Genomic DNA, 26,667 nt, shown 5'->3' on the forward strand with positions numbered 1-26,667 from the left:
ATTGAAAATTACCATGAATAGTACTGTCTCGATTTAAATAATACTACCGTACAAGGTTTTCGTAAGTAGATTAAAGGGCAATCTGAACGCTTCGGACAGTGGGCTACACCACACCGTCCCACTGATGTACGAAGGCGGCCGTCATGTTTGATTTGGAACTACTTTTGAAAACAAGATGGCGGCCCCGTCGGTTCAAACCCGACATAAAGAAGAAAAATTAAAATGTGTTTTTTTTGTAGCTCGTCTGTTTCAAGATTACATTCTTTAAATAATAATAAGTGTAGATCTGAGAATTCCCACAACATAATTACAAACTTGTTAAAATTCAAAGATGCCAGTATTGACATTGAATTAATTTTAAATCGACAGTTTTCGTTATATTTTGTGACGCTACGAGGATTACATACATAAAGTATAAATGCATCACTCATTGTATGAGCATGGATGGTCGAGTGGTCTAAGCGGTAGACTTAGGTTCAAAATAAAACGCTGTGAACATTGCTAGGAAACTTACATGTAATGTGTGAGAGGATTATTCAGGGATGAAATAAAATGGAGTTCGAAGGATTCAACTTTTGGAGGAGGACGTCATGGTATCTTGGACATTTGGCATTTTCAAATATTTATTTATCAGTAGATACTGAAAATGCTGAATGTGCTAATCGCAACATCAAAGTAAAACTGGTGAGATTATTACAGCTTTATTTCTCTTGACATACTATTGTATGTTTTCCATTTAATTTATATGCTCATTTTTTATATGATTAAAAAAATGTTTATGTCCCCCACCCCTTATAGTGGGGGACATATTGTTTTTGCCCTGTCGTTGGTTGGTTGGTTGGTTGGTTTGTGTGTGTTTGTGTGTTTGTTTGCTCCAACTTTAACATTTGCCATAACTTTTGCAATATTGAAGATAGCAACTTGATATTTGGCATGCATAACTTCTATGTCCCTTGAAATATAACCTTCATATTTGGTATTCATGTGTATATGGACAAGGCCTTTCCATCGCACAGAATTTTGACCTTTTTGACCTTGACATTAAACTTAGGGTCTGCTTTTAGTTTTCGAAATCTGCGTTAAGGTTTCGAAAAATGCTCATAACTTCTAGCAAAGCGTTCATAGGGGGGGGGGGGGGGCATATGTCATCCTATGGTGTCAGCTCTTGTTTTTTGAAACCTTCACTTTGGAATTTTAAGATCCCATTTGGTGAAAAATATATACTTTTCATGCCCCTGAAGGGTGGCATATAGTTTTTTAACTGTCCGTCCGTCCAACCGTCCGTCAGTCAGTCCGTCCGTCCGTCCGAAAACTTTTACATTGGTCATAACTTTGATGCATTATTACTTAAACAAATTTATAAAAAACTCGATGACTGGCGAACTGAATTGTTCATGTTTGTTGCTTGCAATTTACTGAACATAATGCAGGTAAACAAATGCCTTGTCTCTTTACAGCGACATGGTGTTTTTTTCATAAATATCCAGGTTATTTTGTATAAATAAGACCTCAGAACATATTTATTTAGTATAAATTGAATCTAAGCTATACATTTATGATGATGACATTATGTGTTTCGCTGTAAAATTAAATCTACAGAGAAAATAGACTACAGCCGCATGTCACAAGAGTTGTTAAAGGGCATTTTGACAGTATTGCCCCTGACTTTTGCCCATTTTGAAACATTCTTATAAAAGACTTATTCTTTGTTTAGCGTGCATATGGGATGGAGGAGCATTTGTTGGTGCCTTTTAAAAAAGTTGTTTCATAGTGTTGACAATTGAGTTTTAAAATGTATACACAATGCCTAAAATGAGGCAAATTCCAACAATGTCTGTGTTTTTTCATTTAAAAACAACACATGTGTTTGTCAGAAACACAATGTCCCCTATTGCGCCGCTTTGGAGTTATATATTTGACCTTGAAGGTTGACCTTGACCTTTAGCCACTCAAAATGTGCAGCTCCATGAGCTACACATGCATGCCGAATATTAAGTTGCTTTCTTCAATATTGCAAATGTTATGGGCAATGTTAAAGTTGTCGGACGGAAGGACAGCCTGACAGACAGACGGCCTGACAGACAGTTCAAAAACTATATGCCACCCTGACGGGGGCATAAAAAAACTGTATTCTTAATTGGTTTATAGGTGTTATCTGTGTCTGCACAGTATTGGAATAACCAATTTACACTTAAGGCTAAAAAAAGGCTGATCCATTATATCCACCACCACGTCCATTCCAATACTTATTGGATATATGTGATCTTGAAAGGATTTTTAATATGTCATTTTTGTAAGCTCATATAAGTTGGTTTTACAAATTTACTGAGTGTAAACTTTGAGCACTTAAATAGCTCAAAGTGACCGGGAAAAAAGTTCTTATGTTCTGATTTACATACAAGTATTAACACTTTCAAAATTCAAAGTTTAGAATGGTAATTATTCTCGCCAACAAATGCATAGATCTTAACATAATGAACTGGTTGTTTAGTCATTATTACAACTTTTGTATATTCTTTTGTATTGCCCTCTTTATATTATATTTTAACATATATATCCGGTAATTGTAGATCTCAGATGTTCTGTGATGTAAATGTGTATGGTTCTTGTTACTTGTCACACCCATATCAATTTCATAATGCCTTAATTAACACTGATATAGGATATTAGTGTTTTTTGATTATTTTTCTTTAGAACAGTGTGTTGCCAGATATATTACAGTTAAATTACTTCATGTCAGTAATGGCAGTCAGTGATGAAAACTAACTTTATAAAACTGTAACAATTTTGTTGCCTGCACGGTCGACCATATTTAGTGTTTTGGTTGTCAAGCGAAAGAGTACAGGCCCAAAACCATGGGCATGTCTGTGATATGTATCTTAAATTTTCTTAAAATAACAAAATATATATTTTAACAACACCACCGCTGAGTTTTAACATTTCCACTACAGTATGTTTTATTTTGAGAGGCCATTCTGAATCAAATTCATTTCCAAGAGCAAAGTTATGCCTTAATAAATTAATATTACCAAACTGAACATTGTTACGTTGTCGCTAATTTTAATGGCACTGGATTGTTTAAGGCTTTAAAAAGCTAGTTGCCTGGCCGGAATAACAACATCTGGAATTAAGTTGCCTAGGCTAAAATATAAAAAATATCTGCCAGAAGTACTGTATGGTTGCCATCATCAAATGTTTTTAAGTTTGAATAATGTTGTTATTTTCACTTCAAGAAACAACTAATTGGCTTTCTAAACATTTAATTAACATTTGAATATTTTGTATGTAATGACAACTAATGTTAAACAATAACAGAAATAAATATTATATTATTTTACTCCTCAGATATATTGGTCCTTCTTTATCTATATTATCGGTTAATTTAGCGCAATTTTTTTGGTGTGTAACCCGATATATATTTTCGGTGTAATATCTTCCGCCTAGAGGCGTTAGACATATCTTTCAACCAAGTACACCCAAGAGACGATCGCCGTTATGGCGGAATTGTCCGAGGGTTCCCGATTGATTAAAGGGAGGCTACTAGGGTTACTCTCAATCATATTATAATAACTTCATTCTCCTGGACGAAATACTCCAGTCATTCTAGTCTTTAAATGGCCAAAGGTAGAAAAAATTGCAAAAGAATTGATTTGCTTATTTTGTAGTGTTTAAATATATGGGGAATCTCACGAAATGGTTTAAAATTATTTATCTTTGGCGGAAAGTGCTCAAATTTGTAACAAAACAACATGCCTTGAACTTCAGCTGAAACCAGTGGACAATTACCAAAAAAATGCATATATGAAATGCATCTGGTCATTAAGCTTTAGTACGGCTTCTTTGCTGATACCATATATCATAGAAATCGCATCACAACCTGTGTATGCATGTATGAACGGAAGCATGTTGCATAACTCTGGTCCAAGGACATTCGTCTTGATATCCCATACTTTCTTTGTCTGATTTACTCGCCTTATATCTGATTTATACGATTTAGCGTAGAAAAAGCAGTCACACTTGATATCAAACGTCTCATCCGCTCTTTAATTTCTGCTTTTCGCCCTTCATCCATCATACATTGCCCTGCAACAAAAATGCTGAAATAATTGATTGAATAAATATATTTTAAATATAATTTCAATACATACAACTGTAACAGACGTAGAATAATGTTAAATAAGTATTTGTGTTGCCTCCAAGTATTTTGAATCAGTGTTGGTTTTATTTTCTGCGTCCTTTTTGATTTTGAAAGATATGTTTACTATATAATAGCATACTTCAGTATAATAAAGTACGTGCTGGGTGGTACGAGTGGCAAAATGTTAATAACCACTTGTGAACAGACGCAATCCAAATATCACTGATTAGCAGTATAATTATTCTTTTAAATTATCTTTTTTCTTATTACAATACATGACATATTCCTAAAATGGACTATTCAGTTAATATAACATACCATGCTGAATGATAAAGATGGCCAAAGCTACTTGAACTTTTGGTCTTGTCACATACTTTATACACTACTGCGTCTGCACAAAAGGCAAAACATAATATCAAACAAAGGAAATGGGCTTTTAAAACTTGAAACTATATATATTTGCTTGAAAATTAAAATCTGTACATCAAACTAATAATTGTATACAGGATTTATAGACAATCAACGAGTTGTGCGATCTTACTATTTTCTGAAAAATGTGTTATGTTATTGGACTATGTGTATGCCTTATTGTGATAAATATTTAAAGTTCAAATTATAGGGGTACATAATGTATTTACAAATTGCAGTGCTTCATATAATTCAATTTTAGAACTATATGACATACCTTTTTGCTACATATTTGACCTCTGGTAACACCCTTATATATCGGTGTCAATGTTTTTGAAGTATATTAAATGCTTTAAAGGGACTTGTGCCAGTCGTTAGATTAACATTCCTACACATTTAGAGAAAGTGTAAATAAAAGTGTGTTTTTTTTCCAATAAATTAATTTGAACATTCAATTCATTTTAAGGATGTTAACATAAATTTTAATAGTTTAATAAAAACATTCTATGCATGTGAATGCACCCTTACCTTTGCTTAAAAAATTCCCAATAACCAGCCCCTACTGCCTTCTTTCGACTTCCCTCGTCGATGTATAAACCTAGAAAAAAAGTTGTTCATTACTTTAAATTAGCCTTATTTAGTTCATTCATTATGTATCATAAACTTGTTGCCTTTGTACTGCATTTTTCTCTATAGAATGTTTGCAACAATTTCAAACGTTTACTGATTGCATTCTAAAGATATGTGAGGGTAAACATACCTTAGTATTGATATTTGCAGGTAACAAGCCACATTAAACAAGAGTAACTGATTTCTTCCGCAATCTGTATTTCATTGATCCAACTGACCTGAAATGGAGTTAATATAGAAAATATTTAATACTTAGCAATTTCATGTTCATAATAAACGTGTTTAAATAAAAAATAAAATGAAATGCGACAAACTAAGAAATAATATTTTTCACAAATTTTGACAAAAACACGCTTCCGTACTTTTAACAATTTGCAGAATTGGGTTTACAGGTTGTCAAAAAAAAATCTCATGTATTTACAATGCTTTCGGTAAATACCAATTGTCCATGTGTCTTTTATATGTAAAAAAAGTCTATAAAGAAGTATTAACGACTCAATAAGTCAATATATCATATATAACTTGATGCATGTGTTTGAAGAGGGCTCCTTCTTATAATCTTGTTTCAACTAGATTTCTGCTAAGACAACGACACTATTAAGTATTGCTCTATATTGAAATATATCAATTCACATCACTTGAAATACAAAACTTCTACTTACCGTCTTTATAACCTAAAATCACAGTTGATACCACATCGATCAGCAGAACTGTCAACTGACTTTGCCCGCCATGTTGAACTGTTGCACGTCACTTTATGACGTCATATTTATTGGAAAACCATGTATGGTGTACTACATTGGGTATCAGAAAAATTCGCATTTTTTGCCATTTTTAACGTTTAATTTAAACACTTTCCCCATTGAGTTGAGACTTGAAAATAACACTTTGTATTAATTAGACATAGGAGAATACGACCCACATGGAATTAATTCTTTTGCAATTTTTTCTAGGTTAAAAATAGAGCGACTGGAGTAAAATTGCTTTAAACCGCATCACGTGAATTAATAAGCTTACGATTAAAAGTTACAAGCATCAATGCGCTGGAGGCATTACTGATGTTCGCTATTGCGCAACATGAGGTAATGTAAATAAGCTTATTTAAAGCTGGGCATTACTATTGTAAAGAAACCTGGGCATTATTATACTTTTATTTAAATAATTTACGCGTAAAACATACTTCAAACTATAAACTATTGAATTGACACTTCTCTTTCCATTTGTATTTGTGCCCCTCAACAAGGGGGACTCTTATGACCCTATCACAGGTGGGGTATACCAAGTTTTAAGTCCATACACAAAGACACAAACTTATTAGGCCCTTTTTACATTCCCGACATTTTGTTCGGCAGTAGTTGCGATCCCTTTATAAAATGAATCGAGATTGAGGCTGACAAGGCGATGCTTGGCTTGCCTTAATATAGGCATTAACATGTTAAGTATATAAAATATTCAATAAAATAAAAATACTCTTAGCATAACATAATATTGCTGTTCTAAAGAGTAACGTCACTTTGCAGCCACGGGTTTACCACGTGACGGTCACGAAACTGTGTTATCGGGTTCAGCGTGGAGCAGTTGCAGTACCGGCACATCTCGTTCACTGCCTGGGACATCGGCGCCAGGAGCAGGAAGGTATAACACGATGGTACGCGTTGTGACTCTGAGTTATATGCCAGTGAATAGTCGTGAACGATGCAGACAGTTATTTAGTTTATTTAAGTCTCATCCACAATTCATCATTACATTTATTACAATCGAAGGTACTTGGCATGTAAGAATGTGGCCATTCTTAGCGAATAAGAGACTATATATCACAATCTCAAAAAAAAAAAAACTGACGTAAAATACAAAATAACATAATATATTACACTAATCAAACTAAAATGTATCTATTTAAAGTTTAATAATTATTATGCTAAATCTAAAACTAAACTGATTAATTTTCATATTAAAACTTGATTAATATCTGCTTATTAAGACATTAAAGTATTTGTCTGAAATTGTATCAAAACATGACATTAAGAGTTGATGTTTGCAGGTAGCTTTACAAACTTTTTTCCGGTAAAAAAACAGCAGTCTTTCCTAAATACCGTCGGTCCTCAAATTGATCCAATAATAATTTTGAAAATCCAGGAATGATTCTTATATTTCAGGAACTCGTTTTCGGTTATAAAATTTTGTCAAAATTTGGAATTCCATAAGCTGTTTTCAGAAAAGTTTCAAGGCTAATGTAAGAATTTACCGAATTATTTATGAGTACTCCAATAATGTTAAATGCTTTTTAATAGCTTGCATTTTCTGATATCGAAAGTATCCGAAGGTTTTTGCCGCGACGTCAAAGCGAAATACACTTTACGTCATAACTATATGAGTACATTCCGCAAAGGGAATCAAGGCAACCATGTGCGTTTTGGTTCCCATTTTATCGGAATATTTTGAACGTAAGCAGGGCATAAACAAAGGTCATTGTGAAATTACCGCGAACTGTCAACATCAGCACAGGAGTAACAGTACAGTAAAGTAACATTAATTAAAAAACAGACAAACACAAACGTCTTGAGACTCAGGGGATATAGAGGATTGAATAAATAGGGTCTACAACATTCCCCCTTGGGGAGCATAAGTGTTCTTGGCTCCCGGCCTGTATAACTTCATCGTGTTCTTTTGATAAGGCAAGCGATACATTTTCTGTACATTGCAGCACACCAATTATAAAACTATACACACAACAAAATACGAAAACACGCTTGTCTGGCTGAACATTAACCCCTTCACTCATTTGTTCAATGTTCATCATAATAATGTAATTTCAAAAAAAAAGAGGAACGAATAAATGAAATAAATACAAATACTAGTATCAGATTAGCCCCTCCTTGTTCAGAAGTAGCAATAATATCGCATGTTCAATTCAAAACTGTTCTAACTCAGTTTTGTAACTGGTTTGAATACATACGCAGTATTCAAAATGAATTTCAATAAATTTGTTTAAATTGTTTCCAAAAAGGGGCAGTTGACATTTTGTTCTTATTCGGTTGAGCTGTTATGATAAGCCCAACACTTTCCTAACTTGAGTTTGAACAGAGTTGCACATAAAAAATGACCAGAATCACTTACATTTTCAGTGCACTAATGTCTTCGATTTAATATTGATAGTACAATGTGTGAATATTTACATCATACTAAAACTATGATGTCATATGATGCCACGAATGACGAAAAAAGAAAAGTTTTAAAATACCGTATTTTTAACAATTATTGGTTTATATTGATTAAATATCACGACTGGTTTATTACATTACTTGAAAAAAGTTGTTAAGTTTTCATATTTTCAGTATATTCGGTAATAAATTGTACTGGGTACAGGTACCAGGTAACTACCACTTAACTATAAATTACGCAAGTAGATTGATCACCATAAGTCACGTGGTAAACCCAGGAATGCAAATTGTGCATGCGTAGTGAATTGTATATATTTAAAATATAAAATGATCAATCTACTTGCGTTATTTATAGTGTGTATATCGTTATGTCACCTATTTTCGCAATGTACTTTAGATTTCACATCGCGAAATTGTATTACCAAATTATACGAAAATATTAACTTTTTGAAGAAATGTAGTATACTAGTCGTAATATTTTAATCAATATAAACTAATAATTGTAAAAAAAAACTGTATTTTAGAGCATTTCTTTTTTCGTCATACGTGGTTGACGGACCAATTAAGTGAATATGTATTGTCGTTATGGTTAACCTAATTTTAAATTAGACCAGGTTACAGTAAGACATCCTAGGGATTGTGTTAACCGCTGTGCATGGTAGTTTTATTTTCTTTTATGTCCTAAAGTTAATATCCAAACAATACAATGGCCAAAAATTTAGAGACAAAAAAACATAGTTCGTGGAACATTTATAGACGCTCATAAACATTGAATTGACGATTTGATAAGGATATTCAATGTGTCGAACATCAATTATAATAACGAATAACAGCACGTTCTTGTAAATTAAGCGCCATTTATTTTAAATAACATTTTTTCATATGTTTTACTTAAGCTGTTGGGTGAAACAATTGTCTGTAACCGGTAAACACAATTATTTAACCAATAACGTTAATGTATTGTACATGGCCTTAAGGCATTCCTCTGCCAGGTTTAGGACCTTTAAGTGATTTTATGGGCATTTTTCACTGTTGAATTGAGCTGAAAAGAATTAACAGGTCAAAAGAGTTGGTTAAAATGTGGTTACTGACCGATAATCTGCAACTCATCTCGCTACAAGTTGTTTATAAAAAATATATTTTATATTCGATATTCTTACGTCACCCACCCAGTCCTCTAAGCCGAAATGATCCGTAAAACAAAATTGTGTCTTTGTGTCGTATGAACGAATCTGCACTAAAACAAAATTTAGGTTCACATCGTACATGCATTATCAGTTGTTAAACGAAAGTACAGTTGATATTAAAATGCATTATTTTTCTCTTTCTGGGATATTGTTTTAGTAAGTTGATGCTGTATTAACAAATATAAGTGTATATGGAGTGAAAACACCAAAAATAAACAACGGTTGCGATAGACACCTATAAACTGTTAGATGCCCATAATATCACTTTAATAACTGGTAACTATAATTTCATATTGTGTCTTAATTTCTGGACACAATTTTTGGGGAATGTCATAGTATATTTTAGTATATCCATTCCTCCGTCCAAATTTCCAGACACAAATTCTTTATTAAATCCGAAACCTTGGAGTTATTTCCTTATGTTGTATACATTTTGAGTTATCGGGTCTTTTCACAGATTTTGGCATTTTTTAACTTATTCATTAAATGCTTTATACCGATAAATGTAAACATTCGATCGTAAAAGCTCCAGTAAAAAATCAAGAATAAAGTTAAAAAAAGGAAAAGAACATTGCCCGGACCAGGTTTCGAACCAGTGACCCCTGGAGTCCTGCCAGAGTCCTGAAGTAAAAACGCTTTAGCCTACTGAGCTATTCCGCCAAGTACACATATTGAATGTATTTTATACCTTATATAAGCAATCTTCGTAGTTTGACAAAATTTAACGACAAAAACAGAACTCTCCAAATTATTCAATCGTTTCGCGTTGCAACGCTTTATAATTTTTAGGTTTTAAAATCGTCGAAAGATGCATATAATGGCTCTATTAGATCATGGTAAATGTTCAGTATTACTGTTTCCTCACAAATATCATAACTAAAACGAAAATTTGCGAATCTGAAACAACTTTTTTCAATTTTGTCAATTTACCAAAGCGTGAAAAGATCCCTTTAAGCTTTTTTGACAGTTTTTAATTTTCAGGAACCTAGCCAAAAATATTGCTTCAACACTATTAATTTACCCCCCAAAAATGTACCATTATGCGTCTTTAGATGAGTCCATGCAAGTCTCAAACTTCTCATCATAAGCACGTGCAAGTTAGACCTAGTATTGTAAGTTCAAGTACTTCTTCTTCGCTATCGTCTATACTAGATTCGCTATCGTCTATACTAGAGGCAAACTAAACTATGGTTGTTAAAATTTTATTTCTTTACATTCATGTCTTTTGCTTCTAAATCACGTTCATAATACTGTGTGGATAAACAGTAATTGATTTAAATTCCAATTTTACATTAGATTTAATTTATTGCTGCAGAGAAGGATAAAAAAATGTTAAGTAAAATTGCAGTTGTGGGATCTTTATAAAGAATATTCGTTTTTATTGCACATCATAGTCAAAAGTTATCTGTTCCCTCAACAATGATTTTTTTGGTTGTTTAATGTTTGTGTGCAAGCATGAACATATTTTGATATTTATTGTTTAAAAATATAATCAAACTAAAAAATATACGATCAGTGTTAACAAAAAAAGTTGTGGAAAGCTCTTATTGCAATAAACATATAGATAGAATATAAAAAAATCAAACAATTATTTAAAACATGACATCACCAGTTTTGTTAGAGAAAATCAACAAAAATGATTCCATTCCAATAATTAAATTCGTTATCATTAAAAATACTTTTTATGATCACGAGTGAAATAAAATCGATATTCCACTAAATCCCACAAATAACATCTATATAAGACATAGAAAACCTCACTTCAGGCCCTATGGCAGAATAGTAACCATCCAGGCAGCCTCAAATAGTATATGGACCGAAGTCGTTTGGACGGCGGTCAAACTCGCAAACATACAAACAAATTAGAAAGACAAGTGTAATTATAATTTTTCAGCTCGTATGTTTCATATGATTTGTCAGAAATAAGCCTTCAAATGGCATATGCAAGAAGTCTTCCGCAGCATTAGCAAAAGGCCATGTTACGTAACAGCAACGTTTATTTTCAATAAATACAAACGGTAGTTATCTCAATTCCATCATTATGGCGCATATCAGTTTAATTGTATTACTGAAGACGGCTTTTTTTTTTAATTTAAGACTATTTCAAACATTCACCTCGATTGTAAAGGAATCTTTACATTAAGTTACATATGAGGTTTAAATACATGGCCTTACATTTTCGGACACAATTCAAACTCAATTATGCAATCTAAATATGTAAAGAAAGCGTTGCATAGCTTTTGGTGAGATTGGATGATCAGAATAAAGTGAAGACTGTCATTGGAATATGCGCAATATTTATGTGAATGAGTCTTTTTTGCCAATGCAAAGGTATAGGCACTGCTAAAATATACTTACAATTTAAAACTGTTATAATAATTAGACATAAGCTGTTTTAAATGTCAGGGGTTTAATCTAAAGAGTTATTTTACACATGTTAGACTGCGATGTTGTTACACGCAGATTAATAGTGAACTCTTAAATACCATTCTTGCTATGAATATTTTTTTTATTTGTCCAGATCATAAGTTCATTACTTCAAACAAACCGACACAAAGTTACAGAGTATTACATTGAATATGTGTACCTGTTTTAATGTATAAAGAGTCTATATCATTGAAGGCCATATTACGGTGCTGTTCTATTGTTTAAAATTTAACAAACTACTACATATGCAATTTTTTATTCATCCCCAAATCCGTCCCTACGTCCGTCCCTTCTTCTATCCATCCATCAATCCATCAATCCACCTTTACATCCATCCGATTCCTCCAAATGTCCAGGAGCCAATGATACGTGTCGCAGCATGAAGGCAGCTGGATGGGATAATCCCTTCCCGCATTTGTCGTACAACACAGGTTTGATTTATTACAACCAGTTTTGCGCCCGCTGCCATGACAGTAACATTGTACCTTGGATACTTTCTGTGAATTGCCCAACGTTTGACACTGGACAACAGAGTCTTAACTCGTTTTCTTTTGAAATTCAGAAACTTCTCACAGGAGAAAATAGTAAATGTATTCTTATTTTTCGGGCACCTGAAGATATTGATATGCCATCAGCATTTTGCAACTCGGATGTTATTCAAGACTGCACGGATATTCATCCGACAACGGAAATTGATGCCTTTCTAAAACTTGAGGAACAGTGTCATCGCTTTAATGCAACATTTGCCCATTCTTCTTTCCAGTCCCAAGTGTTTCGAATCGTGTACTGTTATCTTTGTTGCAAAACTAAAAATATCAAAACAAGAAAAGTACACGATATATGCATTGCCCATGATAAAGATTTACTTCGAGAAATTCGTCAGGGAAATCTTGTCATGATTCTTGGATCATACGATACCTATCATTCTGTGACTCAAGAGAAGGTGGAAAAAATGGTTTGTCACAAAATAAGAAAGGTAAAAGATAAAAAAGTCGACTTTATTATTTACAAAGCTAAATCTGTAGATTTCCAAAGGCATCAAGTCATTTCATTGTTTTCTTAAAAAAATAAATACGGTGCTGAGTATTTGTTTAATTTATGTTTAATTTATATAACATTTAATTTATATATAATCATTTTGATAAAAAAATCAATTTTTCTTCTTCCGATAGTTTGATATATGTAAATATAATCACATAAACCTATATATTTAGTATGTAAAGGTCATTGTATATTCTGTGTTTTTATTACTGATTTAAGGAAACTTAAAAGAATCCGTAAACTTCTTAACAATATTGAGCACAACTTTATAATGAAATTTGATTCAGGTTTAGCCGTAAAACTATTATTGCACATTAAAGATTTTTTTAGGATGACTGTCGTCCACTTTTGTGTCCCGAAGGTCAACTGAGATGGAGCAACACATGTGAATTGCCTTCTATTTTCGTTGGAGATAAATTTTAAGTTTTAATTAAACTGGAACCATTAGACATCGTTATCTCTGACGAGGTGATAGGCTTATTTGACCATGTAAATGGGCAAGATCTTTTGCGAAACGGACTGAGCGAATGGGAGCTTGAGTTGTTCAAAGTAGTGACCAATAAAAGCTTAGTCGGTATCAAATATTTCGTCGCACGTTTGTACAAATCAACACCTGAGGCGAACCCAAAACGTATTCTTTATCCCATACAACAAGCTCTAGGTGACATTTGGCAGCTGAACTTTGGAATTATATCAATTAAACTCGCACCATCATTTAATGACTTTATTAAAGTCAGTGGTCCGTACAATAACAATACCTATTTCTCTGTGCTTTTTAAAGAGGAAGTAGAAAGCAACCCATTCGTTGAAACAATGATAAGGTAGTCTACAGTGCAAGAGATACAATCACCACCTCTGATCATAACTAAGTCATATTTCTGTCATCAAGTCGATCTCTTTCACGGGGAATACGTGGATCCCTTTCATGGGGAATACGTGGATGATGGCGGCGCTCAAAAGAGAACGAGATATCATTCTGTATTTAATCAAAATTTGCATAACCTTCCTCTGTGTTTATTTAACCATAAAGTATTTTAATAAACTTAGGTATAAGAACACAGTGACACAATATAGTAAAATTAATTAATAAATAATATTTATTCAAAAACACAATTATATACAATTACGCCGTGGTAAAATGATGCCGGACCAAAACGGCAGCACTTATAAATATATATTGTATTTGCGCAGAAAGCATCTTAGCAATATCTTAATTCAGCATATAATAATTACAAAACCTAACTTGTCTCCAGCTTATTCATATCAGATTTTTGAGAATGTGATAACTTGTTTGTTTTTTTTAAATTAAAACATATAATTACAAAACCTACAATTTTCATGTATAGAATATTTGCAACTGTTGTTGCTAGCTTGTTTTTATTCGTTTTTAATAAAAAGTGTGATGACCCGTCAGTCGATCTAAGCATTTTTCGTTTTCGTATATTTGGATCGACAAAGAGACGGACGTACACAATTACCTGTGTACCTTTTTACTGTACAGCTGTACCATACGTTTCGTGTGCGTTTTTTTTATAGAGTATATGTTTCTTGATATTTATACATATTTTGTCATTGCAATAGCCATATTTAGATATTATTATAATCTACGCTTAATAAGTATAACAACGTAAACACACGCACAGACCCACACGCACGGACGCAAACTTGCGCACACACGCACATACCCGCACCAGCATAACACACACACACACACAACACGCGCGCACACACCCACATACTCCCACACACCCGGTTAAGTGTAAGTAGTTAAATGTTGATGTCGATAATAGCACATTTTTGGATCGACTCATTTTATATTATTGAATATAAATGATGTCATAATGAAACCATGATACGTACATTTATAATGCTAAATATAACAAGAGCAACGCCTTGCGGGTGCAGACAGCTCATCTATATTCTTTTTAAAGGTGAAGGGACTCTCAATTTCAATCACAAAGGAGGGAGGGGTGGAGTGAAGAGGGGTGTATAGTGTGCGGGTGTGGACATTTATTACATTATCTTCCAAAAATGCGAAAAAAAATGCAAAAAAAAAAATCGGGGGTGGGGCGGGGTTGGTGGGGGGGGGGGGGATTCTTGGGTGCGATGGTTGGACGGTATTTCAAAAATAAAATAATTAAAATAAATATATGTGTTTTTTAACCGTTTCAAAAAAATGGGGTGGGTGGGGTGGGGGGTGGGGGGTAAAGTGTGAGGATGTGGTGGTCATTTGTTAGATGATCTTAAAAAAAATAGGGGGGGGATTCGGGGGGGGAGGGGGGGGGAGGGCACGGGGGATGGTTTGGGTGGAGTCTATTATGGTATGTCAGGTAAGAGTAGTTTTGTCAACGTATCAATCAAATCTAATCCGAAATAAAGAAGTTATGGCAATTTTAGCAAAATTTAATAATTTGACCTTGAGAGTCAAGGTCATTCAAAGGTCAAGGTAAAATTCAACTTGCCAGGTACAGTAACCTCATGATAGCATGAAAGTATTTGAAGTTTGAAAGCAATAGCCTTGATACTTTAGAAGTAAAGTGGATCGAAACACAAAATTTAACCATATATTAAAAGTAACTAAGTCAAGAAAGGGCCATAATTCCGTAAAAATGACAACCAGAGTTATGCAACTTGTCCTTTTACTGTACCCTTATGATAGTTAGCGAGTGTTCCAAGTATGAAAGCAATATCTATGATACGTTAGGGGTAAGTGGACCAAAACACAAAACTTAACCAAATTTTCAATTTTCTAAGTATAAAGGGCCCATAATTCCGTCCAAATGCCAGTCAGAGTTGCCAAACTTTGCCTGCACATTCCCCTAATGATAGTGTATAAGTGTTGCAAGTAATGAAAGCAATAGCTTTGATACTGTAGGAATAAAGTGGACCTAAAAAACCTATAAAAACATATAACCTTTTTGTGTTGTTTCTTTTTAATCTATGCATGATTGTTTAGAAGAGAAATCTTCCCACAGATGACCTTGACCTTTGACCTAGTGACCTGAAAATTAATAGAGGTCATCTGACAGTCATGATCAATGTACCTATGAAATTTCATGATCCTAGGCCTAAGCATTCTTGAGTTATCATCCGGAAACCATTTTACTATTTCGAGTCACTGTGACCTTGACCTTTGACCTAGTGACCTGAAAATCACTAGGGGTCATCTGCCAGTCATGATTAATCTACCTATGAAGTTTCATGATCCTAGGCCTAATCGTTCTTGAATTATCATCCAGAAAACATCTGGTGGACGGACCGACCGACCGACGGACCGACCGACATGTGCAAAACAATATACCCCTCTTCTTCGCAGGGGGGCATACAAATAGTACAGGCATTCTGTCTGATGGTATGACCTTGGCCTTTAAGAAGGGTTCTTGGTGTAAGCTTCCTTTACTTTTGATTGAATCCCATAATGCAAGACAAAGTTTAGGCCAGAGAAGATGGATTTAAATTCTTTTTACCAAAAAACTGTTAACTTTTTACACCAAGTATGGCATTAACCTTTGAACAGGCAGGGGCTTTCTATAACATACAGTCTAAGACTTATTGGGAACATCCGTTTCTTTTTCCATGCAGTCAATTGTGAAGTGAAAACTATGTTTTTATTATTTTATGACAATGTGTTTGATTAAAAACATAATATCATTTGTACAAGTGGCAGTCTTACCAAGAACAATTACTTCTGTGTCCTTGAACTCACTGATGACTTCTTGCTGATGAGCGGCCCAGTACCTGTCAATGGTTGGCACTAAATAGGTGCTTTGGATTCTGTGGAACTGATCAGCTGAAGGGAATTTCAAGTGCAGCATGTCAGCCCACAGATCCATCTTCCCATAATTGTTCCTAGATGTCAGGATGGTAGAGCAGACAAGAAAATCTCCACTGTGAAGCCTTTTATTAAGGATTGGTTGAGAACACCAGCAGCCACATGCATGTCCATCATCACAGACCTGAAAAAGAATTGAAACATTTTTTAGTTGTGCATATAAAAATATTTCAAGTAATTCACAAGGGCGATCCATAATCGCATGTGTGGCCTTATGGGAGCCAATTTCATAGATGGGCATTTTTAACAAAGGGTGTTCATTAAAAATTTGACCACCCAGTTTTATGGTTCTTTGTTACTGCACTTCCTCTCAATGAGCTCTTAAATGGGACCATCCAGAGTTATGGTTCTTTGTCAATGCACTTCCCTCTTGATAAGCTCTATCATTGTATGAAGTTACGAGATGATACCTTTCATACTTTCAGAGTTATGGTCCAGACAAGGTTTTGGAACAAAGGGTAATAATTCGAAAATGGAGCCACCCAGAGTTATGAATTTTTTGTCACTGTACTTCCTCTCAATGAGCTATATAATTGTATGAACTTACAAGCTGATATCTTTCAAACTTTCAGAGTTACTGTCCAGATAACTTTAGGTTGCCACATACTATCAAAAAAAGTTACTTTTTCCTGACAAGATGCCAATTTTCCTGACTTATTAGCAACAGTCGAACAGGTGACTGCTGCCTCAACAACCATTTATCTTAGTCAAAATTGGGATTGACCATGACAATACCCATGCAAGTGTCAAAGCTCTGTAGCAAGGGATATAAATGTCAGATGAAACTATCCAAATCGGTTTATTTCTGCTCTGATGGATGGATAGGCCAATTGCATATAATATACATGTTTATAACAATTTTTCTGAAATGGACAGGGGATCAAACCATTGGCATTTGGAATGACAGTTCAGTGTCACTTGATCACCTTGAGATTGACACCAGGGAGAGAAAACTAGCTAGTAAAACAAGAGACTGTGGCTTTACAACCAACTGTTGAGCATTTGTTGATGTTTAGACTAGCCAGTTTCTTCAGATGGTTAAGATCAACAAGACACTTAGTTGACTGGCTTAAACCTTCACATTCGAGGTCGTTTGAGATTTTATTGACAACCTGTATTGGTCCAGCTGTAGTGTGGTCATCTCCCTTCATATCTCCTTCATCAACAGTGTCCCCATCAATCTCCATTCCAAATTCTGCTTCCTCATATGCAACATCCTCTGCAACCTCGTTGATTTCCTTTGGGCTGAATATATACATGAAATAGGAAAAACATGTATAACGAAGACAATAATGAGCATTTCAAATTTTGCATCAATACATTATTTGGCCAGTTTTAAAAGCAAGAGCACCGCAAACGGGTGCCATCGCTTGGCTGCAACTGCAGTTTCATATAAATGGCAGAAAGTGTGATTGGCATGTAAAACTCATCAAGGTGCATCTTCATACGACATTTCAAAGCTGTCTGTGGAAGCATTTTGATCTTATTAAAAGCCAATGTTAAAAGTTTTATATTTCAGGTTACAATTACCTTGACCTTTGACCTGGTGACCAGAATATATGTATGGTGTTTAGAACTGATCAAGGTCCATCTACATATGAAGTTTCAAAGTTGTAGGTGGAAGCACTTTGATTTTAGAACCAATAATGTTCATTATCTATCGGAGTGTGACAGACAATGCTGGACATACATGTGCTCTAAATGGACACACAACTATAACCATTGAAATTAAAAAAAATACTCACAGGATTGCTTCAATGGTTAAGCTTGGTTCATAATCTGGGTCTTCATCATCAGATCCCACTTCTTCAACTGATGTAATATCTATTGATACACTGTAATGCATAAAATTATCTAGACTGTAAGGTCCTGTTTTGACAAGAGCCTAGTGCCAGGTCAAATTTAGATTTTGTTTTACTTATAAATTTATTGGAGCATAAAACCATGTCAGCACCATCACAAAGCTTTAACTGCATTTGTCAGTACTGCATGGAGGCTGCTAGTGCTTGGCTGGGGAAACAATTTTGTATCAATTTATAACTAACTGCTTGATCGTCAAAGGAAGACATGTTAAAGAGCACATATTTTGTCATCAAAGCACATTTACATATTTTGAAGGATCTTAGTATAAGTGGGTGCATTTTATTTAAAGACAGACAGGACAGATGATTTTAGCTAACCATGGGAGTTCAAAGGAACGCCTGTGGTCAAAACCATGCACCTCTCCTGCTTGAGCCAATAAATGCATAAAAAGCCTCCAATCCTAAGTCACAAATATTACAATAATGCAGGGCTATACAAGGCTGCAGAAGGTTGTTGCGGTCACCGTTCAGACTTCAATCAAATAGAGGGGATTTTGTGCATGGCAGTCCGCACAGCTCAGTTGTTAGTGACTGCCATATAAGCAAGAACCCGTCACCCGGTCTGGCTGAAATGTTTCTCATCCCATCCAAAACCCAAAGCAGGTTAGTGCATTACGTTATCAAAATAGTTCAGCAAATAGTTTTGCAAATATCAGTCTAAAGGAGTTTCTCTTAGACACGACATTTCTAGGATGCATAGAAAATTAATATAGACATTTATGTTTCAGACTACACAGTCATGTACATGATGAAGACTTACTCAAATGGGTCGACAAATGAATCAGACAATTTCTTTACTTCAGATGACCTGCCAGCTTTTGATAAATACTCCAGTTTTACATCACGGGATCTGTAAACAGAAAATAGGACTAAACATAGTTTCTGATTTAGTCCAACAAGCGCTCATAAATGACTGAATAACATGAGCAAAATAATACGGATAAATCATGTAGGCAGTTATGTAGTTACTTTTTGCTCATATTTTTTACTGTTCGCATGTAAGTTATGGAGTTAGCCTTATAGTTTATTTAGTAACGTACTGTTCTGAATCTGGGCCTGACACTCCAGATACTGAGGGAGTCTTGGTACCGGAAGCCACATGAAGCTGGCTTGGCCCTGGTGTAGAGGATAAATGTGTGGGATTCACTTGAACTTGAATCTGGCCAGTTTCCTGTGGCTGTCTCAATACCGTATTCTTGTAACTGAAAATGAAATGAAAAGACATTTATAAGAAACAAACTTTATGTGTACAATGTACAAAATATGAAAGTGGAGACGCTGTTGTAAAAAGTAGGTGGGGGTACAGTTCATCCACAAAATATTAATAATCACTCGTTACAAAGTCACTTGTTCTTCTATTATCTAGCAACACAATAATACATATAAGTGATATGTCGGTTTACACAAATGTCTGGTTTGAAAACTGCTTGTAAAATTGTTAAAAAACCGATATTTATACAATTATCAAAATGAAAACAAATACACGACTTTAGGCAACACACCACCAATATTACTACACCACTCATATTACTTATAAATAAGTTAAACCGTTTATAATTTGCCACATCCATGAAATATATATTTAAATGCGTTACAGCTTGACTTCACATAGTATGCATATTTATAGATCGTATAATCTACGCAAAGACAGTAAATACAGAGAAAAATCATACTGGTCTATAAGGAAAGTGGCGACCTCGCGATCTGCCTTGAAATTGTTCTCCCGTTTCAGGCTTGCCCAGCGCTGTTGTTTACTTCCCAGATAAATTCTTCCGCGGGAATATTCTAGATTGCGTTGCACTTTCCGTCTTTTCTTCTCCGATTCTGGTAAGGCCGTGATTCTTCGCCTTTTAACTTAATCACTTTATTCCTGACCACCTTCGTCAGCCATTTTAGTTTCGTTTGCGTTCAAACGATGCATGAATAATTAATTAACCACGTGACTCACGGAAAATTTCCGTATGGCTTTCGTAAATACGCGGCAGTTTCAAAAAGCTTACAGGACTGGGTGGTTCTCGAAAGAAATATAATATAATAATATTTTTCATAAACAACTGCTACCTATTTTGTCAATGAATGATATAAAAATTGCGTCGTTGAACTGCCGCGGTCTATATGGGAGCAAAAAACGAATTGATGTTTTAAACTTTTTAAAAGAAAAGGACTATCATATTTATTGTTTGCAAGATACGCACTGGTAAAAGGATGTTGAAAAAGAAATTTATTCTGTTTGGGATGGTTTGTGTTTTTTGAGCTACGGTAAATCAAATGCCAGAGGGTGTGCAATTTAATTAAACGGGGAATTGACTGTAAAGTTCAAGGGTTTAAAAATGATTCTGTAGGTAATTTTATTGGACTTGATATGATACTGGGAGAACGTAAAGTTTCGTTAATACTGTTTATGGTCCGAATATACATACTCCTATGTTGTAACACTGGCGCCCAACGTAGTAAAGCTGGCAGGGGTAACGATACACAAGCATAGATGAATACAGACGCTGTATGGATATGAATACAGATGCACAGATCGGTACCGAGGTATTTTGTAGAAATACAACATGTACATGTACACATATCAACTGGAAGGCAAGTGGGCCCTACATACCTTTATTCTGCCATAAACTGTGTGCACACGAGATCTAGTATAGCTAGCTAGCAGGATTGCCAGGATACCCAAAGTTAACCCCGGGGATAGGATCGTTTTCGCCGACTCACTATTCTACGGATGTTCTAATGGATCAAAACTTTGGTGTCATTATGTGTGACACTACTTAAATCATAACAATTGAGTTATTCTATATAAACTCTATTTAGTTATTGGAGTTATTTCATATAAACTCTATTTAGTGTGTCATTGTGTTTATCATACACATAGTGATTAGTGTTATTCATATAGAAGTGGTTAAATTGTTTTAATTGTGTGCATAATTGTCATTGTTTAAACTTATATGCAACCAACTCACTGACAGGTATATGTTCAGATTATATACACATGTAGATTAGTCCTACATTTTAAACTCCGTATAACAATAGATACCTGGCGGTCAGTCGGCTGTTTATAGGTCAGTGATCAACTGTCTGTCATAACATAGGTAAGGTGTATTGTTGTGTGAATTACCCATTTTACTTTTGCACTTTTTTTTTTGGTGAAGAACTATTACTTAATTGTAGAACCATCAGCCACCAAATATCCCACTCTTTATTCTAGTCTATAGCTATACTCCTTACACTCTTTATACTAACACTTTTCTAGAAAAAAAGATCTAGTAGAAATGTGTAGGAGTTACACCTAGCTTCATATATTAGTTTATACAGATCACAGTATAGTTTTGCCTAGATTAGTCTTTAGTCTAATATTAACCCATTGAAGAAAATAAATTATATGAAAAAGGCCTGAGAAATAGAAATTGTATGCATGTAAATGCATATTATTTCATACAGTATTCATGCGTGAAAATTTTCATTTTTACACAGTATTCATTACTTTGTAATTATGAAAGTGGTAGAAAATTAAAACAAAACGCTGTCAATGATTGGAATTCCATCGCGACGTTTGCACGGAGTTTTCGCGTAGCGTGTACATTTTATAAATCGTAAAGTCACGTTTACGATTTATAGATGTTAAGAAATTTCTCAGTCGGAAAAATTTCTTGGATTGAATCGGATTTTAACAGCATGTGAACAAAATAAACACGCAAAGTTTATCGATAGTTTGTCACGTGTTATTGGCGGTATTGAATCTCACAAGCAATGGTTTACCGTTGGCGGGATAGCCGTGACAGTAAAGCCATTGTTTAGAGAAGCGTAATAGTGTTTAAGTGTTGGTTCGAAGTGGGTTCGAATCATCACCAGAGCACATTTTTTTTTTAGTTTTTTTTCAAGATAATAAATATTGGTTGAATAATAAACATATATAAAATACATAATGTGTGTTGTATATCCTATACTACATACATTTTCTCTATAATATTGGTTCAACAATAATAAAATACATAAACTATAAATGTGTTGTTTACTTGTTATAAATTGAAATAAATAATAACACATACAATATTGTGGCAAAATAAAATACTTGCAAAGATAAATAAAAATTAAAGTGTGTAAAGATACATATGTAATAATAAACATATAGAAAAAACTGAAATATTGGGGATAAAATATAAAAGGTGTCAATTGATGATAGAAAGTTGTCACAAGTGGATTGAAAAATACATGATATATGATTTGAAAAGTATGGTGTATAATTAATGTCATTGTTTGATTCTGTGAAAGTGAAAGCAGTTAGCTGATGAAGTGGGAGTATAACTGCAAGAATTGTGAAAGTATCGAAGTGTGCACATATAATACTTGAGAGGTGCATGAGGAGTACCATTGTTAGAAAAGGGTTTGAGAAGTTGAAATTGAATTGAAGTGACTACTTTGAAAGTAGCTTTTGAAGTAAGGTGTACTAGAAAGGCTATTGAATAGGAACTTGGAAATTGAATGGTTTGGTGGTAAGGAGTATATATATATACTTGAAAGTTATACTAGTATATGTGAATGTGAAGTTGTAGTGTACTGAATCAGGTGAACTTCTATGAATGAAACAGTGAGATAAGATTTAATATACTTGACTTGATCTAAACTGTATCTACCAGATAAATTTCAATATGGATGAGGATCATATAGTCAGTGAAAGGGAAGAGAGAGCATTAAGAAGGAATATAGAAAGGGAAATTCGAGAAGTAATTTTACAAAGAGATCAATTGCTAAGGGAACATAGAGCACAAATGTCTCAAGTAGAGTCGTCTGACACACCCAGAGATAGGGACATATTATCTCAACACGATGACAATGGGAGTCAAAGAAGACGGTCATTTGTTACAACAGAACAAGTGAGTGGGCTTACAATAAATCCATCAGCAGAATTGACTGGTTGTATAGATAGAGACATGATTGGTCCTTATGCTACGGTGGAGATGATAGAAATGAAACTAGAAGATGCATTTGGAAACATAGCAAGTAGAGATAGCATCTTGTCCCATTTCTTTTTGGCAGAGCAGAAGGAGACCGAGTCGATAGTTGAGTGGGGTCTCAGGCTAGAAGAGATGCTTTTACAAGCAAGTAGAAAGACAGCAATAAATGCAAGTGAGAAAGAGGATATGCTGAAAAGGAAATTTTGGAGAGGGCTTCAGAATGAAGAATTGAAGAATGCAACTAGAGTGCACTTTGAGTCAGACATTAGCTATGCAGATTTACAGAAGAAAGTAAGAGCTGAAGAGTTTGAAATAAGGGTACAGAGAGAAAAGAAAGAGAAAGGTAAAGAGAAACCGTCGTACAAAGCTCGACAGTCTGTTATCAGTTCTTCTGATGACAATAGTGAAGAAATGATGAAACTGCTTATACAGAAGTTTGAGCAGTTGGATAAGAAGGTAGATGCACTCCAGAAAGAAAACGAGGAATACAAGAGCAAAACAACTACTCCAGGAAATAGAGACAGAGACTACAGACATTTTAGAGGCCGAGGGTATGCTAGAGGAAGAAACAATCGTGGTAGAGGAAAAGGAAGTGTTCAGTCTGAAAAGGAGCAAAAGAGTGAGGATACGAAGCCTGTAGATGATTTAAACCAGAAAAGTTCTGCACAAAAGGGGGCCTGGAGAACGTAGAGAGAAGACCTCCACCAAAGATTAACATTTTTGACAGACTTATCGGACATTCAAATGAGAGCGAAGTAACTATAAATGGAAAAAAATCATCTTGCCTGGTTGACACAGGATCTATGATCACCACAGTTAGTGAAGATTGGTACAAGCAACTAGACCCGTTACCAGAAATACACACCATAGAGGAATTCATTGTCCAAGGTCCAGATGGAAATAGTTTACCTTATATTGGTTATATCGAGGCAGTTGTCATTGTACCAGGAGTTCCCAATCATGATATTCTTGTACCTGTACTTGTTGTTCCGAATACAGACTATAATTTGGAAGTCCCTGTTATTGTCGGAACCAATGTCCTGAAGTTCATACCACAGTCCGCTGAAGGAAACTTAAGGAGTGGTTGGAGAACAGCTGTTTCTTTTATCATTCACAGAAAGCCGATTGGAATAGTCCGCTCTACGAATGATAAAGAAATCAGCATACAACCCTTTGAATCGATTGTTTTATCAGGGTTTGTAAGGAAATCCGATACAGTGGATTCTGCAATAACGGAGCCATCTGAAAATGTATCCAGCCGGATCGGAGTTTGTCCGCGAGTTGTTAAGCTTAACAATCCGGGTAAATCTTCAAGAGTACCGGTTAAGATTTTCAACATGTCGGCTAAACCGGTGAAGATTCTGCCGAAGTCTGTATTGTGTGAACTTCAAGAGGTAAAGGTGTTGCGAAACTGGGAACCTGAAGTGAATTCAGATGGAGTTCAAAGACAACCCAACAAGCCTGAAAGTGAGGATCAGAAACAAGAATTCATTGAAAATCTTAACCTTAAGATAGATCATTTAGATCCTGATCAGCAGAGACAATTACAAGACCTGTGTTACAAGTGGAAAGATGTGTTTTCACAAGGTCCTTTGGATTTGGGAAACACGGATCTGGTTAAACATGAAATTAAACTGGAAGACGACCGTCCATTTAAAGATCCGTATAGGAGGATTCCACCAGCTCTGTTTAACGAGGTCCGTGAACATCTGCAAGAGATGTTGAGCATGGGAGCCATTCGTCCATCTTGCAGTCCGTTCTCGTCAAATGTCGTGATTGTCAGAAAGAAGGATGGATCAATACGATTCTGTATTGACTACCGGAAGCTTAACAATCGAACACACAAGGATGCATACGCAATCCCCAGGATCGACGACACACTCCATCTTCTTTCTGGCTCACAATATTTCACGACGCTCGACTTGAAAGCGGGATATTGGCAAGTGGAGTTGGCGGAGGATGATAAAGAAAAGACTGCATTCCAGGTCGGCAATCTTGGCTTCTTTGAGTGCAACCGGATGCCGTTTGGTCTATGCAATGCCCCCGCGACCTTTCAAAGGTTGATGGAGCGTTGCATGGGCGAAATGAATCTAAAAGAATGCCTTATATATCTTGACGATATTATTATCTTCTCCTCGTCATTTTCTCAGCATTTGGAACGTTTGGAAGCTGTGTTCAGTCGACTCCATGCTCATAATTTGAAGCTTAAGGGTTCAAAGTGTGAGTTCCTCCAAAGCGAAGTCACCTACCTAGGGCACGTTGTGTCCAAGGACGGCATCAAGACCGACCCAGATAAGATAGATACGGTTCGCAAATGGCCTGTCCCAACCAGTGTTAAGGAGGTAAGGAGTTTCCTTGGATTCGCCGGCTATTTCCGTAAATTTGTCCCAGGGTTTGCCAGTATCGCACGGCCACTCAATGACCTGATTGGTGGACCAATGACTGAGAAAAAGAAATCATCACCTAAAGTTCCAATTGTGTGGGGAGAGAAACAGCAGTCAGCGTTTGAGACCATCATTGAGAAGCTCACCACAGCACCAGTATTGGCATGCGCGGATTACTCCAAGACATTCATTTTACATACTGATGCATCTATCAGTGGTCTTGGAGCAGTCTTACTACAGAGGCAAGATGACGGCACAGAGAGACCCATTGCATACGCCAGCAGAAGTCTCAAGCCCTCTGAACGGAACTACCATTCAAGTAGACTGGAATTTCTTGCACTTAAATGGGCAGTAACGGAGAAATTCCATGACTACTTGTATGGAGCGAAGTTCGAGGTGCTTACGGATAATAATCCACTCACTTACGTCAAGACAACTGCCAAGCTCGATGCCACTGGTCACCGCTGGGAAGCTGCCTTAGCTAACTACAACTACGATATCAGCTATCGCAGTGGAAGGAAGAACACCGATGCAGATTCTTTGTCTCGTCAGAAGAGCAGCAGTGAAGACAAGCCAGATGACTTCAAGCAGGTTGATAGCGATGTGGTAAAGGCGATGCTCTGTGCCAGACATTGTTCTTCG

General features: G+C 35.3%; 1 protein-coding gene across 1 annotated transcript; it reads right to left on the reverse strand.

The window, feature by feature from the left end:
- Positions 1-12,257: 12,257 nt before the first annotated feature.
- Positions 12,258-20,027, reverse strand: LOC127831282 (uncharacterized). Its single transcript, XM_052356258.1, has 5 exons — positions 19,727-20,027; positions 19,447-19,536; positions 17,937-18,069; positions 16,651-16,948; positions 12,258-12,340 (listed from the first exon to the last, which is right to left on the reverse strand). Exons 1-5 carry the CDS (start codon positions 19,909-19,911, stop codon positions 12,258-12,260), a joined length of 789 nt encoding a protein of 262 aa, XP_052212218.1. The 5' UTR covers positions 19,912-20,027.
- Positions 20,028-26,667: the final 6,640 nt, after the last annotated feature.

The sequence above is a fragment of the Dreissena polymorpha genome, chromosome 5 (genome assembly GCF_020536995.1).
Source record: "Dreissena polymorpha isolate Duluth1 chromosome 5, UMN_Dpol_1.0, whole genome shotgun sequence".
Classification (NCBI taxonomy): domain Eukaryota; kingdom Metazoa; phylum Mollusca; class Bivalvia; order Myida; family Dreissenidae; genus Dreissena; species Dreissena polymorpha.

What these genes read in the sequence shown, in the direction of transcription:
- LOC127831282 (XM_052356258.1), bottom strand. Translation starts at nt 19,911, where the DNA reads ATGTCTTTTCATTTCATTTTCAGTTACAAGAATACGGTATTGAGACAG. An exon ending in TCAGGCCCAGATTCAGAACA is followed by an intron (nt 19,537 to 19,726) that starts GTACGTTACTAA and finishes TTCTGTTTACAG; the next exon opens with ATCCCGTGATGTAAAACTGG. An exon ending in TCATTTGTCGACCCATTTGA is followed by an intron (nt 18,070 to 19,446) that starts GTAAGTCTTCAT and finishes GTATATATTCAG; the next exon opens with CCCAAAGGAAATCAACGAGG.